Source organism: Falco punctatus (genome assembly GCF_963210335.1).
Source record: "Falco punctatus genome assembly, chromosome: 2".
NCBI lineage: Eukaryota > Metazoa > Chordata > Aves > Falconiformes > Falconidae > Falco > Falco punctatus.
This window is the reverse complement of record NC_137581.1, coordinates 107403321-107421134: the sequence shown is the minus strand read 5'-3', so window position 1 is coordinate 107421134 and position 17814 is coordinate 107403321. Positions and strand designations below refer to the sequence as shown.

General features: G+C 39.5%; 1 protein-coding gene across 11 annotated transcripts in view; it reads right to left on the bottom strand.

Annotated features, from left to right (window-relative positions):
- Positions 1–442: 442 nt before the first annotated feature.
- NRIP1 (nuclear receptor interacting protein 1) overlaps positions 443–17814 on the bottom strand; it is an 84791-nt gene continuing 67419 nt past the window's right edge. For 9 of the 11 annotated variants that reach the window (XM_080374496.1, XM_080374503.1, XM_080374501.1 and 6 more), the window contains one exon: positions 443–13575. In XM_080374496.1, coding sequence (XP_080230622.1) covers positions 9722–13207 — 3486 coding nt within the window. In that variant the 5' untranslated portion in view covers positions 13208–13575 and the 3' untranslated portion in view covers positions 443–9721. The remainder of the gene's footprint in view (positions 13576–17814) is intronic. The other 2 variants (XM_080374497.1, XM_080374498.1) reach the window with 1 other exon arrangement.

Here is a 17814-nt window from a genome sequence, read left to right as displayed (position 1 = left end):
CTTCTAAATTAATAACTGCAAATCTATGCTATTCAAAAACACAGGATGATTCTTTGGGCTGTTAACATTTTCAGCGGGGGATTTCAGTGCCTTCTCTTCCTCTATCAGCAGCTGCCACTGTTTTGTTAGCGGTGAGATCAGCCACCACCAGCTCCCAGCTCTCTGTGTCAGATCTCATGGAAACGGCAGCATTTGCCCCCCTGGGAAGAAACCACTGCCTGCACCACTGCTGCGTATTCCCTCTGGGAAATGGGTGGTGGAACAGAATGGGAGCAGGCAACAGGCTGCCAGCTGGACCATGCTGAGGATGCTTAAAAAATACAAAATTTTCCCCTCTAATTTTCCTTTTCTGTCCTTGGACTTGTGGACTTGCACCTTCTGTTCTGTGTTGCTTAAAAACCTCTTAAAATAGCTTTTTTTTTTTTTTTTTTTTGGGGGGGGGGGGGGGGGGGGGCGCAGGGAAAGGCTTTGTAGCATACTAATTTCTGCCATAGTAAGCAGCATGCTAAAGTAAAGTAAAAATATCGTGGCGGTAGGTGCCGTTAGATGTGATCACCTTTCTTCTCATACGCAGGCACTACACAATACCTTCGGTGAATACTTTCAGTAGGTGAGACAAATATGCATTGACTTATTGAAATGCTCTAACTCGGTACCTTAGGCAAATACTAATTTCAAAGCAGGCTTTTTTGTCTAAAAATATATATACTTCTTTTTTGCCTCCTCTGCCCTTCAGGGGTGATGACTGGGCTCCTGTGTAGTTTAAAAAATGAAATTAAACGATTCAAAATAACAGGGAAGAGGAAACAGAAAAATGGCATGAGAGTTGACAGCTGCTCACATGAGCGGATGGACACATCACTACATGCAAGGCTTAGCTAAATAATTCCCTTCAGATTTCCAAGCATATTTACAGGCCAACCAACCAGCTACTGGTATACTTCTGCATAGTGAAATGAAAGGCTTCTTTTGATTTTGGGTAAGGAAGCAAATAAACTTGCATCAGTAGCACTCTTGAGATTTAAGCAGTGGTAATATACTAACAAAATATAGTTCAGTATCTGCGAGAGGAATAGCTGCATGAGGGTGTTTTTAATTATTTCCTGGATGTATCTTAAATGTTGCTGCAAATATTATTGAAGACTTTCTCCCCATGACCATGCTCAAAAGAGGAAAATGAGGTGAGATTAAAAAGTAAAAGACACTTGAGAAGAACATCTTTGTAGCTTGCTACCCTAAGATTCTCCTTCCCTCTCTTTCTTCCTCTCCCCTTAAATTAATTGTGGCTCAAGAGGTAACATCCCCAAGTCACTGGTTTGCCACAGCAAAAACAAAGGACAGGGATACAGATACATACAAGCACGGGGACAGCGTGTAGGAACAGAAGGAACACAACATGCTTCCAGCACGACCAAAGGAGAATCACATGCTGAGCCCTTCGTACGGCATGTGAGTCACCCAAGGGTTTCATTCAGAGTCAAATGTGAACAACACATCTGAAAAAAAATTGCACAATTTAGCAGCTAACAGAGGTATTAGAGGAACTTCCTTCTGTCTTCCACAGAACCCCTAGTAAAGCTTTTACCAAGTCACGGCATAGAAGAGACTGAGTGTCAGGGCATCCAACTCCAAAACACGCTTGCATTTCATCTATTCTCCCTCAGTACCAGTGACGAGATTTGGGCATCGGCGCTAATCATGCAAAACAATGACATTTTGCTAGAGTTGCAAAAGTGCAGACAGGCAAATACAAAGAGGTTAACAGCAACAGATTGGATGTATATATGTCCCAGTGGCTACCCACAAACATTTGCAGAAGCCACCTTTGAGGTCCGTAATGAAACGTTTGAAAGAATTTCTGAGCATGCTAAGGGTGGTGACCTTAAAAGTCAACGCCAGCTTCAGTAAAGACTGAGGCCAGAGAGCCCCCACTAACTGACAGGATAGCTCAGCTTGCCTCCCATCTAATGAGAAAATATCCCCAACTCCCCAAACTAGACTGGGCAAAGAGAAGATCATCTAATGCTGTGAAGGGGGACACAGTTATTTCTTCATCTCTCCCCAACACACCAAGATGCACTGAAGGCACATGCTGAGTTTAATCGTGGAGGCAGGCATCATGCTTATCTAACTGGCACAGTCACAAGTCAGTAATATTCATTTTGCATTCAGTTAAATTCTGAGTAGTTTAATCAGAAAAATAATCTGGAAATAATGACAAATCTCTTTATTCATTAAGGACAAGCAGTCCTTAAAAAGCCAAATCGAAGTGGGTTGCTGTGAGCTCAGATCATCATATGCTTTTATTAGCGGCAGCGACATTTACCAGCAGACAGGATTTTCATGCCCTGAGTTTGTGCCGTGCTCCCTTTGAGTCACTCTGACAATCAAAAGGAAACAACAATATTATCAACAATGATTACCTGCGTGTCCCAGCTACTCCTCAAGGCTCCTATCAAGTCCCTACAGACGTTCCCATGGGTGCATTACACATCCCTAACGTGCCACACTGTGTCATACAGAAAAATATTGTCATTACATTCTTCAGTTTCAAAATGACATTCTTCTTGACAAAGTTTACAGTCAATGAAGAACAATTTGCTTTACTTTTCTTACGTATAGGCATGTTTGCATTACTGCACCAAGTTTTTTCACTCTGACACAGGCTTCTGCAATGCACAGGCCTGCACATGATCTATCAGAGTCCACATCTGTCCTTGATGCCCACAATGTTCAAGTTAATTTCACTGAGGAGCATCAGATTGGGCTGCCAAGTCCCATGAAGACAATTGCTAATTTCCCCCCCCCCCCCATTTTGAAATCTCCAAAGCAGAAATTCATTTCTTTATCCAGCGGCTGTTTTGTGAAAAATCATCAACACCACATGCATCTTTCATTTTGCGAGGAACAAACTGAAGATCAAGAAGATTCCACATGACCACAGGTCTGTGTAAGGAGTTCGCTGGTGGTTTGAGGCATTTCTGAGTGAGTTCGTTATGAATCACTAAGCAAATGCTGTTAACGTTCACTCAGAGTGAAATGTTTCTTAGAATATTTACACCCGTTTGACATCCTTGTCGCTCCACAGGCTGTTTAGCATACCATACGCTCAGCTCTGCAGGCCTGCTTGTTCTGGTAGACACAAAGCAAGTTTTACTTGGTGCTATAGCGCAATAAATTGAATAAATATAGTGACGTTACAAGAGCCTGAAGCTCCCCTGAGTAATAAAACAAAAATCAGTGATATTCATGTGCTCCAAGGCACTGCGCTAAGGCACCACCACTTAAGAAACAGGCGTACCGTTGGTTTTGCTTGGTTCCTTTGGGTTTGATTCTACCCACAAAGTCAGTGGGGAAGCGTGTATTTCAGACATTATTTCCAAGCTGCACCGCTACCAGAGGAGTAGATTGGCTGCTCAGGTACGTTGCTTTTTCACGTGCCTGTCTTTTGGCTTAGCCATTCATCCTGCAAATCAGGGGCAAGCCTACCTTGAGAGTCTACGCAGAAGCTGGGTGAAAGGTCTTCTCCCTCTGAAGCACAGCTTCAGTATCACTGGTGGCATTACGTAAGTACTTTAAGATGACATATCCAAAGACAGACAGTATCCCAATCCTGTTCCATTTAGGATACCGAACAATCACAATGCTCAGCTACATACTTCATGAAGCCATAGCTGAAGATGAGATCTAGGGAGCTGGATTTATTGTTTTAAAATTAACTTTATGTATTACAGTTTATGCTTTCCAGAAAGCTTCCAAAGAATCTTATGCATGCATATTTATTGCAAAGAGATCAGAAAATATAGGATGATTCATGAAAACAGCTGTTATGGTTACCCAAGACAGTCATGACCCAAGTGCTTGCTTGCAACTGTATGACTCCAGATATAGTGTGCCTATATATCTTGGAAGAAAAATTCTCTAGTGCAAGTGCTGTTTCTCCAGTGTTGCAATCCACCATTTGCACTAATCATAAGCTAACTTGAAAGCTGCAGAATGATGCAAGCGCATTGTTAAATCTTTGTATTTGTATAGTCCTCATAGGTAAATGTGTAGAAACCCGAACACATTTGCTGAAGAACTTAACTGAATACAACTAAAAAGTCCTCTTCGTGATATGGACGAAAGCAGTTTTTAGTGGGAAAACACAACTTTCCTGCCCTCCACAGGGGACCTGAAACATGTTTCAACATCTGCTTAAAATGAATTTCACATTAGAGTTCCCATTTAGAGGTTTCCAGTTTATGGTCACTGATTTCAAGTTAACAAGCAGAAGGATATTTGAACAAAACATAATACAGTGCTTTGTAAAGTAAAGCTGCTAATCTGATTTAGATAATTTGATTTCCAGCTCCATGACTCTCCATTTCCAGTCAGTAGCCTTGTTGAAGGCTATGTGTCTCTGAAGTTACTTGAGATATTTTTGTTTTCAGAAATTTACGTTAACAGTACTGATGCAAAGAGCCCACTAACACTCCAATAACAGAAAGTACACATGAAATAAAGCAGATTTAAAAACCATCAAGACAATGCATTTTTCTCATTTATTCAAATCTTCTGCAGGAAGTAAACACTGAAAGATTTAAAAAAACTTCACACTGCAGTATGTACAGTTTTGTGACATCACATGAGGAAATTAATTTCTAATAAAAAAATGAGACCAGTTAGATAAATTACTGAAGACACATCACAATAAAACCGGTTGTGGTAAAATCCCGAATTCTTATGTATGGCAATGAAAATCAATATTCTTTTGTTTTACAGGGACGGAATAGTCCTGGTACAATATTTCAATTATGCAAAATGGAGTCCTGAACTTACACGACTGGTTATAGTTGTATGAGCACTTCATGTTTTAAAAGCAGTTTTGCTTTTTTTTTTTTTTTTCCCCCCAGACCCTTTTGATTTGAAGCACATTCTTTCACAAAGCTAAAATACCACAGCAGAAGTCATGTCCAGAAGTGGAATACTGTTGTGTTTTGAACTGACCTGACTTAAGACTTTTTTTTTTTTTTTTTTTTTTTTTGCCAACGCACAGATGCACAGGGTCCCCCATGCACTTTTCATGCAGCAGGTAATCACAACTTTAAATAAAAGTATTTTTCTATACATTCTTCCAGACTTGCAACTGTATACATACATGCAAAAGTTTTTAAACCTATGTGATCATATTTACACTTATACATGGAATATACATAACAAAAAAGATTAAAAGGGTTTTTGTTTTTTCCTTTGCATTAGAACAATACAAAATATGTATTTTTCATTAAGGAAACCACTATTTACATCACCTTTTAAAAACCAATTTCAACATATTATAGGTGTAACAAGTCAATATATTTACATTATATATAAATATATATATAATATATACTTACCAGTTTACTCCTCTGTAAGATGTGGCAGAGAACAAACTGGTAATATCATGTCACTGACGTCAATGAGAGCTGTAATACTTTCACCAACATTTAACAGGGAAAATTTAAACCATTCATTTCTTTCTTTTAAAAACATTGGTAAATTAAAAATTTAAAAACATTACTAAGAGTAAATGGCTAAGAAAAGTGAAAGTTATGGCTGAATTCCCTTTTGATCTCATAACGTTTACAAACTTCTCGAACCGAGCCGCCCGGTTACGCGGCACCAGCAGAGAAGCCCTCCAGCAAAACACCTTTGATTCTGCGGTCATGTGTTACCCCCCATTGTTTCCTCAAACTTTAGCAGAGGAGACACGAGAAATGTGTTTATCTCAGTCCCGTATGCTTTCCTCTGGAAAGAAAAGGCGTATCTGCGTGGCAGTTACAAGCCAATCCCCGAATCTAGCTAGCCCGAGTGCTACGCCACCACCGAGGGGCCTGTAGGTGCCCCCTCGAGCAAGGCGCCAGGCAGGCACTTGGCAACCCAACTGCTGCTGCTGCTGCAACTACTCCCAGTTAAGCAAGGTTAAAGTTAATTCAGGCATTAAGTCCCAACAGGTTGCAATTACAACTTCCAAGCGTGGCACTGCCACATCCCCAGCTCACTTCTTCACTGCTTCAGGAGGTGGCGGCAGCTTTCCCGCAGCAGTGTCACCCAGCTGCAGCTGGGCTGTGTTCCCTCTTCCCTCCCTGCTCCTTTGATGGTGAGGGCACACAGCAGCACCCATCGATCCTACACCTCTTCGCCTACAGAGCTACTGCCACCAGTACCTGACAAGGCCCCGTTTTTCTTCAGGTCTATAATGTAAAGGCGTAGCTGGAAGTCCAGCCTCCTGACTTTGCAGAGCTATCTTTGAAGCTTCCACTCCCACAGACCGAGGAAGCATACTGGGGACAGCTGAAACGCATACCCTAGCCGTAAACATCTACCGAACCAAGGAGCCAGGAGTCAGCAAAGTGTTACTCAACAGACGGCCTTGGTTTGTCACTCATCTACAGGGACGGGTGGAAATCAAGGATCTTTGACTTTCTTGGGAAAACATGGCCAGCTCTACCCATCCTTCTGCTGGTACAGCAATCTCGGCTTCTGCACCTCCCTTTTCTGATGGAAAAGTCCCTAAGGAAAATTATGGTGACTCCTTTTTACTGACCCACGCTACAAGATAAATGATTAAAAGAGTCTTTGGTCCTCAGGTTTAAAAGGTTGTAAATGTGGATGGGGTAGATTTTAAAGAAGACTCTCTTCCCTAGGGAGGGGTAACATCAGCGATACTGGAGAATTTCATACAGGAGACTGTTGCTCTCTTAGCAGCTGACTGAAGAGCATCCAGTTGGCATGCCCTACCCTCTCTCAAGGGCCTCATTGTTACGTTACGTGCTGCTTAAGATTGCAAAGTCTACAAGAGGTAAGATTCTTCCATGAACAGCGTGTCCTAAACTTAAATGCTTGTGTATTATAGTTTACTGACGTCTGTGAGAATGGTAATATCCTTTCATTAACATCACCTAAAAAGAAAGCTAAATCATTAACTGGTCAAACTGTTAACATTTTAACTTAAATGTTTTATAAAACTTTAAAAACTAAATGTTCAAAAGTATATATTATAACAATAGACTACCATAGAATAAATACATAGGTAAGCACACTCCTAGACTCCAATATTACTTTGTTAGGGTTAAACTCTCCTCCCTACTTTTCACCTCAACTTTGTTTTGATGAAGTATTTCCTGCCAGATTATTTCACATCCATTGAAGCTGCATTTTTCTGTGGAGCCCTTCAAGTAAATTATAGCCCTGTATTTACTCCGGGGACCATCTATTATTCTATATTGTATATATTTCCTAGCTATATACATGTTGTTTCAAGAAAAATAATCAATTAAGACTTTAAGAGACATTTAATGGATGGAACAAATACCATCTTTTTAATATTTCTGCTGGGTTGACTTATATAAAAAGAATTCAGTTCCACTGTCAATCCAAAATATACTTTATCTTGTTAATGAATATTCTATGAGACATCTGAATTGTCACTGGGCCACTTATAAATGCAATATTAAAGACAAACAAAATTTTATTTTTATATTATACTTCAGACAATGACATTTAAAATGATATTAGATTTGTGTGAAGGTTTTAAAATATAAATCTTCTTTGTACAGCCCATTAATATATTACGCTTCACCCAAATAACATAAAAATATATCTTTAAATCACTCTGTTATTTCTCATATAAACCAGGGGGAATGTTTTATATCAGATACTGCCAAATATTTGTGTTCCCTAAAAGAAGGTATCCCCGGGGGGTGGGGGGGTGGGGGGAGGGGAGCAAAACAGAATAGTGGTGTATTTTCCAGCTGGCAGACAAGAAAAGTCCCTTTCAGTAGGGACTGCACTGGAAAGAGGGGAAACTGATCCCAAGCAGGGAGCAGGGGATGAGAGGGGGACATCATCTTGCTCTGTCTTAGTAAGCCAGCAGTTTTGGAAAAAGATCTTTGAAACCAAACCAGAAAGGAAAAGAGCAAAATGCCCCATCACTCACCTCTGCTATGCAAGCATGAGACAGACAGAACAGCAGTTTTGTCACGTCACTGGCTCTCAGTGGTGAGAACAGTCAAAATTAAAACACAGCGTAGCTTTCATTGTCTGTGCAAGCCAACCAGAGCTGTCTGCTGATAGCACAGGGGATTATCAGTGAAATTAGAAGCTATGGAGAACATTTTCTTTCAGGGGAGTAAAAAGTTCAGCAAAACTTATGGTTGCCAATAATGCATATCATTTAAAGGAACTGGATTTTGTCCTCCTCCTCCCACATGAGAAATAAAAGCTGCAAATGGAATTAACACTGACAGTGTTAACAGGAAAGCAGAACCGCACGGCTCTTCCCCAGCCAGCAATTCTTTTAAGGTGTCTCGGCTTTGACCGCAATTTTCAGTTACTCCCATTTCAGGCTGATCTTGCCAGATGTTACAAATCACAGCACAGGTGGGGATTGAGGAAAAGGGCAGAGGAGGATTTCTCAGACATGTCCCACTATCCATTACAGAACACGACGAAACCACAATTTTATCCTCAGTGCAACCTGAAAAATTATTCTAAACCCAAGTTTTCTGCAGTGAAAGGGTAGTGCATTAAACCATGCATCAGCTGTTCAGAGAGTAATAAATATTGGCAGAATATGGATTCTTTTCCCTGGCTGTAGGAAGAGGCCAACATATTTTTCATTAAAATCCTATTCCATCTTTGAGTGGAAGTGTGATGTGCTGCTTTTGCACAGTTGGTATTCGTCTGCAGGGGAAGCAGGATGCTGGCTACACAGACAGTAGCGCTCATCTGCTTCACAAACTTTGCACCATTTTCCTCACCAAATGCATGTAACTACACTTTCTTAATCTCCCTACTCCAAGAGGCATTTTGGCTTTCCCCTTTTAAGCAGGAAAGTGACAGGAATGTGCCGATGAAAGAACTCATGCAGTATTTGCATGGCCTATGAAAATCTGCCTTTTGTATAAAAACCTAGAAAAAACCCTTAATCGCAATTAGTAACTCGTAACTATGGCTAAGGATTCTGAGGAAGGCATTTGTCAAGAGCAGGGCAAGGAAGAAAAATAGATTTTACACCACTATTCTGGCAGGACCACAAACAAGATTTAAAAATAACAATAAAAATTTTGGAAGCACTAAAAAATACATTTCAGTGCATTTCAATTATTAACACTGACACAGGTTTTCCAATATGACAAGCTAATACCTTGGACAAACTGCTCCATTTCTTAAAAGTTAATCTTAAAATTTCACAAAACATACTAAACATTAAAAAAAAAAAAAAAAAAAAAAAGAAAAAAAAAAGTACACTGTCTCTATGCTCAGGCTTCCAAAAAATAAGGATTATTTTACAGGGAGGGAGGAAACGCAGCATTACCACCACCTAGGCTGTACGCTTACACTTTATGTTATACCAAAAACTTGCAGATCCAAGTAAGACTCTGATCAAAGAGTACTCATAACTTAATCTGACACATACAGAAATGTCTTGTACAAATTACAACCTTTCTAGTTTCCTTGTGACAATCTATTGTAAAGCAAATTTTATCTACATGTATTTTAAATAACATCACCAGAAAAATAAAAAGTTTATCAAATGAAAACATGTTTCAATTAGACCATGCTTTTCTAAAATCATGCTCAATTTATACAGTAGTCAAGTTCGTACTCGTTTTTATTTTCCTTTTTTTTTTTTTTTTTTTTTTTTTAAACAAAGATTCAAAACCACTGATTGTAAACTCACTGAGGAGGCTGTAGTTTATTCTGGCTCTTTTTTGATTGTTCGCACTTTTTCCAGAAGTCCATGCACTTCTCCATTCATACCATGTTGATGAGAGGTCTCACTCCCCATATGGCTGTTGTAAGGGCTTCTTAAGTTACTAAAAGGAGTTTTAAGCTCTGCATCAGATGTCAACTCCTCTTTGATTGTAACTGGAGTTGAATTATCAGTAAATGAAGGTTCATTCCAAATTTCTTTGTCATGTGCTTCTTGGCTACTAACAGAGTTGCCACCTTTCTGTAACATGTAGTACAATATTGGATTGGTTTTGGTCAGTCTCGGAGAGTCTTTCTCATAATCATTCTTGTCCATACCTGTGATCACCCATCTGATGGGCCCTTTTTCACTGGGCATGGGACACATGCTAAACTGGTCAGACTCGAGCCTAGACACTGTACTACCCAAATGTTCAGGGAAGGGGGAACTGGCAGGACTTTTTACTGCTACAGGATACTGAAATGTTCTATGATCTGCACAATTGTTCTGTTGCGCAGGGCTTCCCATTAATGCATTTACTGAAGAAATGCTAAATTCAGGTTTATTAATTGTTGCACTGGTTTTGTTTCCTTTTTTCTTGCCCTCTGTTAGTATGTTACTCCTATGTTGTGACAGTTCTCTCTCACAGTTTTCTGAGAGAAGCAGCTGCTTCAACACATTGAAGCCTTTACTATCTCTAGACCAACTCCTATTTTCACTTTCATTATTTGAACCATGACTCGCAGCATATTTAAATTCAGCATCACTTCTGCTGAATTTCAGTTCTTGCTGGTTAAGCAAAGGCCCATACAGCGCCACAGTAGGAGAAGTGTGATTGTTTGCAGCATCAGACACATTACTTTTCATCTTTTTTAATGGACTTTCCAAAGGCTCAGCATGAAGCTTCCTCTTCTTCGGCACTGTGCAAAGACTCTTTGATTCAAGGTGTGTCAGCTCATTGTTTCGGTGACTTCTCTCCAGCTCATCTGCAGGGTAACCATCCTGATTCTGTCTCAGCAACCTACTTAGCAGGCCGTTTTTGGAAAAAGAGAAATCTTGAGGTGAAAGAGGCTCAGATTTCAACTCCTTGGATGCTGGAGAAGCAGCTGTGTTTCTCTGCAGTGAATGAACAAATCCTTGAAATTTGTTACCCTTGCACTCTCTAACTTGTTGTGCATTTGAATTATAAGGAACATTTGATTCTTCACATGGTTCAGTTTTTATTTTCACCGCCAATATTTGCTCATTCAAAGCCTTATCTGTCTGTTCTTGAGAACTTTCATCTCTTAAAAGCATCCTTTCTTTCTTTTCACTTTTACATTTATTCGGAGTTCCCAGAAGCAGCTGAAGGACAGTGCGCCTTTCAAGGAGATTTTCTATTTCCGAACCTGGAAGTCCTTGTTCAGCGGGTGCAGGCTGACAACTGAATATTTTGTTATTTTCTTCATGCGTACTCAATTTATTCGTGAGCAGAGGGCTGTTCAATCTATCAATCAAGCCAACAGGTTTATCTGCGTTCCCTGCTAGCAGCTGTTTGCTAGCCCTTTGTTCTTCACTTGACACGGAAGTCTGCATGCCGCACTGAGCGAGGTTCTGCAGCAGCTTGCTGGCACTGAATGCCGAAGAGTTCTGGGGACTATCGTTCCTGCTCAGCTTGCCTCCTTGAACTTCTTTGCTTTTAGAAAGGTCTATCAAATGTTTAGATGCGGGATTCACCAGTCTGTCTGGCTGGATGCTGCAGGCATACGGTGGCGAGCCATGCTTGATGGCTAGCGACTGGTGCGAGAGATTTATTGGAGAGTCTGCTTTTGTAGAAGCCAGCAAAGGTGGAGTGCTTAACGGAGTCATTCGATTTGCACTGGGACTGTTGGTAACAGGAGTCCTTTTACCAGTCTGTACAGTGAATTTAGCCACATCAGCAGCACTGTGTGGTCCCTGAGGGTCATTACTCTTGTCTACCTTTTCTTCACTCTTATGCCCAAGTAACAGCTGAAGTAGCGTTACTTTCTGATGAGGATTCAGTTTAGAAGCTTTCGGAGTGTCTTTGTCTTCCTTGTTTTCTGGACAGGAAACCTTTGGATCCCAGTTATGAAGCAAGGACTGAGTCAGGTTGTCCAATGATGCAGGTGGACCCGCATCTGATTTATCTGTCCTCTGTTTAAAGGATAGGTCTATTGGAAGACAGTTAGAATGGGAGCTTTCATCATCACTGCTGTCTTCTGTAAAACTAGGATTGTTGTCTGAATACTCATCAATAGTTGTCGGTGTGCTGCTGTCTTCAAAAATGCTGGCTCTCTCACTCTGTTCACGCCCTTTTACATGTTTGGTGGTATTCTGGCTTTTCAGTAGATGCAAGAGCAAACTGTTGCTGGGAGAGGTTTTCAGGTTACTCCTTTCTGAAGTACTTTTGTATCCCACAGTTTTGGGAGGTGAATGCATGATTCCTACTGAACTCTGAAACGGTGCCATATTGCTTTTGCTAGACGCTGTTTTGGTTGATGATCCTGTTTGACCATTAAGATGGCTTGTCATCCCTTTTGCTAAACCGAACTGGCCAATATCTTTCTGAGCACTTTCTTGTAATCTGGCCATAGCTGCAAGTCTCTCACTTGCTATTTGATTTGCATTTTGTGCTTTTAAAGCATGTTCCCTGGAGTACTGCTGCAAGTGAGCTTCACTTGAAAGGAGTAAAGCTAGCTGGCTGCATGCTACGCTGGGCTTCGGTGAAGCAGCAGGACTAGATCGTTTCTCTACCATGCTTGCAACAGCTTGTAATCTCGCAGCGCATGACAGTGGCTCATTTATCACTTTAGGTCCACTCTGCACCGCATGAGGAGATTCTATAAACCTCTCTTTGGGCAGGTTCTTCGTTATATCAGGCAGGCTGTTGTCCAGCTTCTGATCTTTTGCTTTGCTCTTCTTCAGCAGAGTCTTCAGGTGACTGGATGCAACGCCATAGCACCTTAAATCCTTCTCCACTTGTAAAGAATCATGGCTAAGGGAATACCCTTGCTCCTTAAGGCTCTGCCTAATCTGCTGTGACAGAGCAACACTCTGCAGCCTAGAGCTGAATGACTGAAGCAGAGAGGCAAGTAATGTGCTATCCTGTTTGCCTTTAGGCACATTTTCAACCATGCCAGCTAACAAAGCTTCCTTTTTTCCATCTAAATCCACAATGGAATCAGACAACCGCCTTCTCTTTGCTGCATTCCAGTCTTCAGAAGACTGCAACAGTCTTGCTTTTTTGAGGTGCAGCATGCCAGATCCCTGATATGTATTTGTGTTAAGAACTGGACCATTACTTTGACAGCTAGGAAATATATTTCCAGAAATCTTAAAGTTTTGATCCCCTCCACTATGCCCAGTAGACTTTTTGTCAACTGCAGTACCTGAGCCTCCTGCTGCTTGATGCATTAGTAATCCCTCTAGGTAAGTTAGAACAACAGAATCCTGGTGCATCTCAGAGCCAAGCTCTTCTCCATGAGTCATGTTCAATAGAAGTTTCCAAAAGGGCTCTGGTTCTATTCACTTCAAAGACTAGTTTTGCTGTAGCTGAATCAAGATGCAGAGTTAAGAAATAATAGGAAGATGTCTGTAGTGTTTTCTCACAGACTTTCAGAAACAATACAAAACGTCATATTCCAAGCAGGCTTCTTCCAGCATATACTGTTCGATGAGCCAGGTTTCCAATCATGTCAATCTGCTGATATCTAGAACACTTATGAAAGACATCTAAGAGGAGTACTCAAAACATGGTTCCACAGTAAGAAAGTTCCATTAAGTATTTGCCACCTTCTTTCTCCAGGAAGCCAGCTTGGTTTTCATCTTTCTCCATCTCCAGCAAACACATAAAATTCCTAAGTGAAAAAAAACAAACAAAACAAAAAACAGAAAAGACAAGATTTAAAATAAGATCTAATTGCAAAAGACTTCTTTCCTTTAAAAAACAACAACAACAACAACAAAACAACCAAAAAACAGAACAAAACCAAAACACATTTGTCTTAGAGATTCAGGATATATAAGCAATAACCACATTCCAGAAGAAATTAAAAATCAATATCCATGTTAACTAAAGAACTTTGTGAAACCAAGTGAGGCAGAAAATTTTATACAAAAATTAACCTTAACTATTGTAAGCACAGCTACAAGTGATCATCTAATTTCTCTATCATACAGCTCAAAATAAGGAATAGCAAACATGAAAGGAAAATCTTAAATCACTCTATATTTTTTAAAAAGAATTACATTGGATTTTACTTCAGAGTTGCATCAACCTTTCTTCTTATTATGTAAATACACACAACATGCAGACTATCACTCTAAAAGAATTAATGGGGAAAAAAGGCATGCATACCTAAAATAAATGTTTTGGTTCATGTTGAATCTGTTTTCAAGTAACAGAACAGGTAATATCATATATATGAGTACATTTCTATTTGGGAGGTAGATTATATCATTAGAAGTAGAAACCAAGTAGTCATTGCTGCCCAGGACTATCCAGCAATGCAAAATCTAGTATGCAAAATCAGATTTCCGCACAACAGGGCGGAAATCTGTTGTTCTCACAACTCCCAAATACCACAAATCATTAGAAGAATCATGTGATAGGAGTCGTGAAAAGGGTGCTTATGTTCCTCATACAACATAAATCCTGATGTCAAAATCCTCCCCCCGCTGGAGGATTTTTTACCTTCACATTCTTCCCATGTATTAAACATGTAACAGTAAAAACCCTACAAATGCCCTAGTCTTCCTGGAAGTCTTCTTATTTCCAAAAAGTTTAGAACATTTCTACTCAGTACTTTCTTGGATGAGGTTATTATTCTGTAAAAAGCCACTTTAAAAAGCGCAACAATGGTGTTTATGCTAGATGCATCCTTCAGTTTTAGTTGTATTACTGGCCAAGAATAGCATGAACAGCGCAGTCACCACAGTTCAATACCGAGATCATTACAACTCACATGCCTATACCATCACCCATTCATTTCTAAACTGGCATAAATATTCAACGTGAGCAAAGCTAAGTGTCTTTCCACCCATCTAACTCTGTAATTTGTTTTCACAGAATAAAGACCCATTGAAAACTTGTATTTACAAGTTTAAAAAGCTGTACGCAGATGAAATCCCTGCCTCCTTAAAGGAAATGAATGTTTTATATTTCCCAGAGGCTATTTTTTAATTCAAAAGCTACAGGCAACTAGAAGTCAAAAAAATACCTGATCATAAAAGAGCAGAGAATCGTAAGAACAACTAAATAGCCATAATGTTAACAGCCCATATATCCCCCTGTGCAAATACTCCCTTACTAGATTTAAGCCTTGTAGAGAAACTCTATCTGAGCTAACCCCAAAATTCCATCAAACCAGAATTCCAATACCAGCAACGCACTGTAGTGTAAATTTGTATCCAAATATCAAATGAAAAGTTGCTAGCTATTACTGGGGCCTCAGTACTTCTCTCAAATACATGTCTACATTAATCAGCATTTACACGATAAACTGTAGAAGATACAGTGTTTGTTCAAATATATAACAACTTAAATGTGGCTTCATACAATTAAAACATACTGAGCACCTTACTGTTCCTTCAACAAGTTGTGAAACCGCCGGGTAGGCTTTCACGGAGTTTAATCCAAAACGGACTAAACCCAGAAATAACAAATCCATGAAAAAACCCAAGGTTTCCAATGAATATCAAGTACCCAGCAACTGCAACATCAATACAGCTAGCCTTACTTCCTCAAATATTTGGGAATGGACTTTATCCGGAAAATGCAGTTTTCCAACTTCCAAAAATAAACTGTTTATCTGCAGCCATGTCTTCATAGTTCATAAGGGAATTAAGCTGACAGCACGCTGTTCTTAAAAAGACTGAACAGCATGTGATACCCCATGTTTTGTGTTTAAGAGAATAAAATTGATATTTTTTCAAAATTTCTTACTATCTGATAAAAACTAGCCTTGCAGGTCACCTTTAAGATAAAGTCCCAAACAAATGTACCATGAAGCCAATCTTCAGTAGAACTTTACTCATTCCAGCTCTGGGTAATTAAAAAAGACAATGCTTTTATGCAAATCCCTTGGGTACTGAAAATGCCCGTTGCAGAAAATGACCCTTGTAGCCAGTACAGTTTACATACAATAACTACTCTAAAGAAGTATTTTGCCCCCCCCCCCCCTTTTTTTAATTAGGCAATACTAAGGAAATATTGATAATTTTATAGCAATCAGGTTGATACAAAGAAACCCTCATTAAAGAGAATGAAATCTGAAAAGTACTTAACACATAAGGAATGGGACATCAGCAATCCTTGTAATGAGCCTGTTCTGACCTAGAGCTGCAACAGGTATCAGTGTTATAAAACCTTACATGACCTAATGTACAAGACACAATGTGATGAAGTCACCTGTCAAGAACTGAAATTACATTAAAAAAAAAAAGTCTCTAAACCTACGCCTTATTTGTGATGGAAAACCAGGTAGTAACTTTGAAGGTTTGAAGGCAATCTCGTAACTAAGCATTCCCACTGAGTTTTGAACAGAGTACGCTTTCCTTCCACTGAATCAAGTGTGGTCAAGTGGCAACCAAACCAGCTTCAGAAATTAATGTTTAGCTGGACACTGAGGCAACCATTCCGCAACCTTTTAAAAAACATATAGACTGTACCAAAGAACTTCCTGGACCCACTGAAACGTTAACAATTTTTATCACTGTTAAAACACTCTTCCAGATATTACCAGAACTGAGGAAAGAAAAAAAAAAAAGAACATAAAGAAATAAGGCGAAAGGAAAAGCCAAACAGCAATAGATCTTGTATTTCCTAGTAAAGGCTGAAGTAAAATTATCGCAGTTAGCCTTTAATATCGACCTTTAGTATCTATGAATCTCTAGACCTAAAAATTATATTTAACTAATGAGACAAAATAATTTGATAAAGTTGATGTGCTTTCTTGACCATGTAACTACTGTATATACACTCTTCTCCGTTGCTTCAACTACCTTGTCTTAGACTCCTGTATGCTAACAAATAAATAAAACACTTGTTTCCCAGCGACTATTTTCAGAACCTCTGAGAGCACACACCAATCACTGCTGATTAAGCCATGTTTACCTAGACAGGCCTAAAGCAGCAGCAGGGTTCACAGACAAATGCTGTATCCTGGAGAGACGCTTCCCAAGCGGAGCATACCATGGGAAACCAGTCCTACAGCCTTGATAAACGGGCCCAGGGAGAAACTGTGGGCAGAACAGGGAAGGTAAGAGAATATTAAAATGCACACTGAACTGTATACGTGCAGAGTATTAATTTTACTTTTGCAGTTGGGAGTTCTTCTTTGTCTGCAAACTACAAATATACATAGCCATCGCAAAGATTTAAAAAGAATGATAATAATAAACTTCAAGAGCCTTCACTCACCCTAAAGTACTACTGTTGCAGAAAATAATGAAATTTCAGAACACATCTTCTAATAGGTTAAACCACAACATCTGAGCCAATGACTTTTTACTCCTGAATAGATACTTATTTATTTTTAAAGAACTCTTTGAGTTAACAAACACCTCAAGTGTAAAACCTAATTGGAGACTCTAAACAAACATCAGCCTCCTAGTTAACCCAAGTTATCCAGCTGCTGCCATTTAAAAAATAAACAACAGTTCACTAAACTAGCAAAACAACATCCAAAAGGCATTTTTCCACTATTGCAGCCTAGTATTTATAGTTAAACCCCTTTGCTAAATGAAGAGTGCCAAAGTAAATTAACGCCACTAGACTAGTATTACTTGATAAGAAGGGCTACACAAATCTAATGGAGATAACTCATAAAACTTGGTATTGTCAAGGTGCCGCCTTCTGTAGTCTTAATTAAAGATCTTATAAAAAAATCCTATAGAAACAACTAAAGTATTCATTTAGGAAATCGGCAATGGCTAGCAGATGGCCCACATGAATACTTAATAAAAGAGAGATTATCCAAACTCATGCACGTTGTTAGAATGAATAACAGAAGACGAGAGGGGTGTGCATGTATATATATACACACAGAGAGAAAATATTTTTATTAACTGCACTTTGGAGTTCTTTAATGAATTCC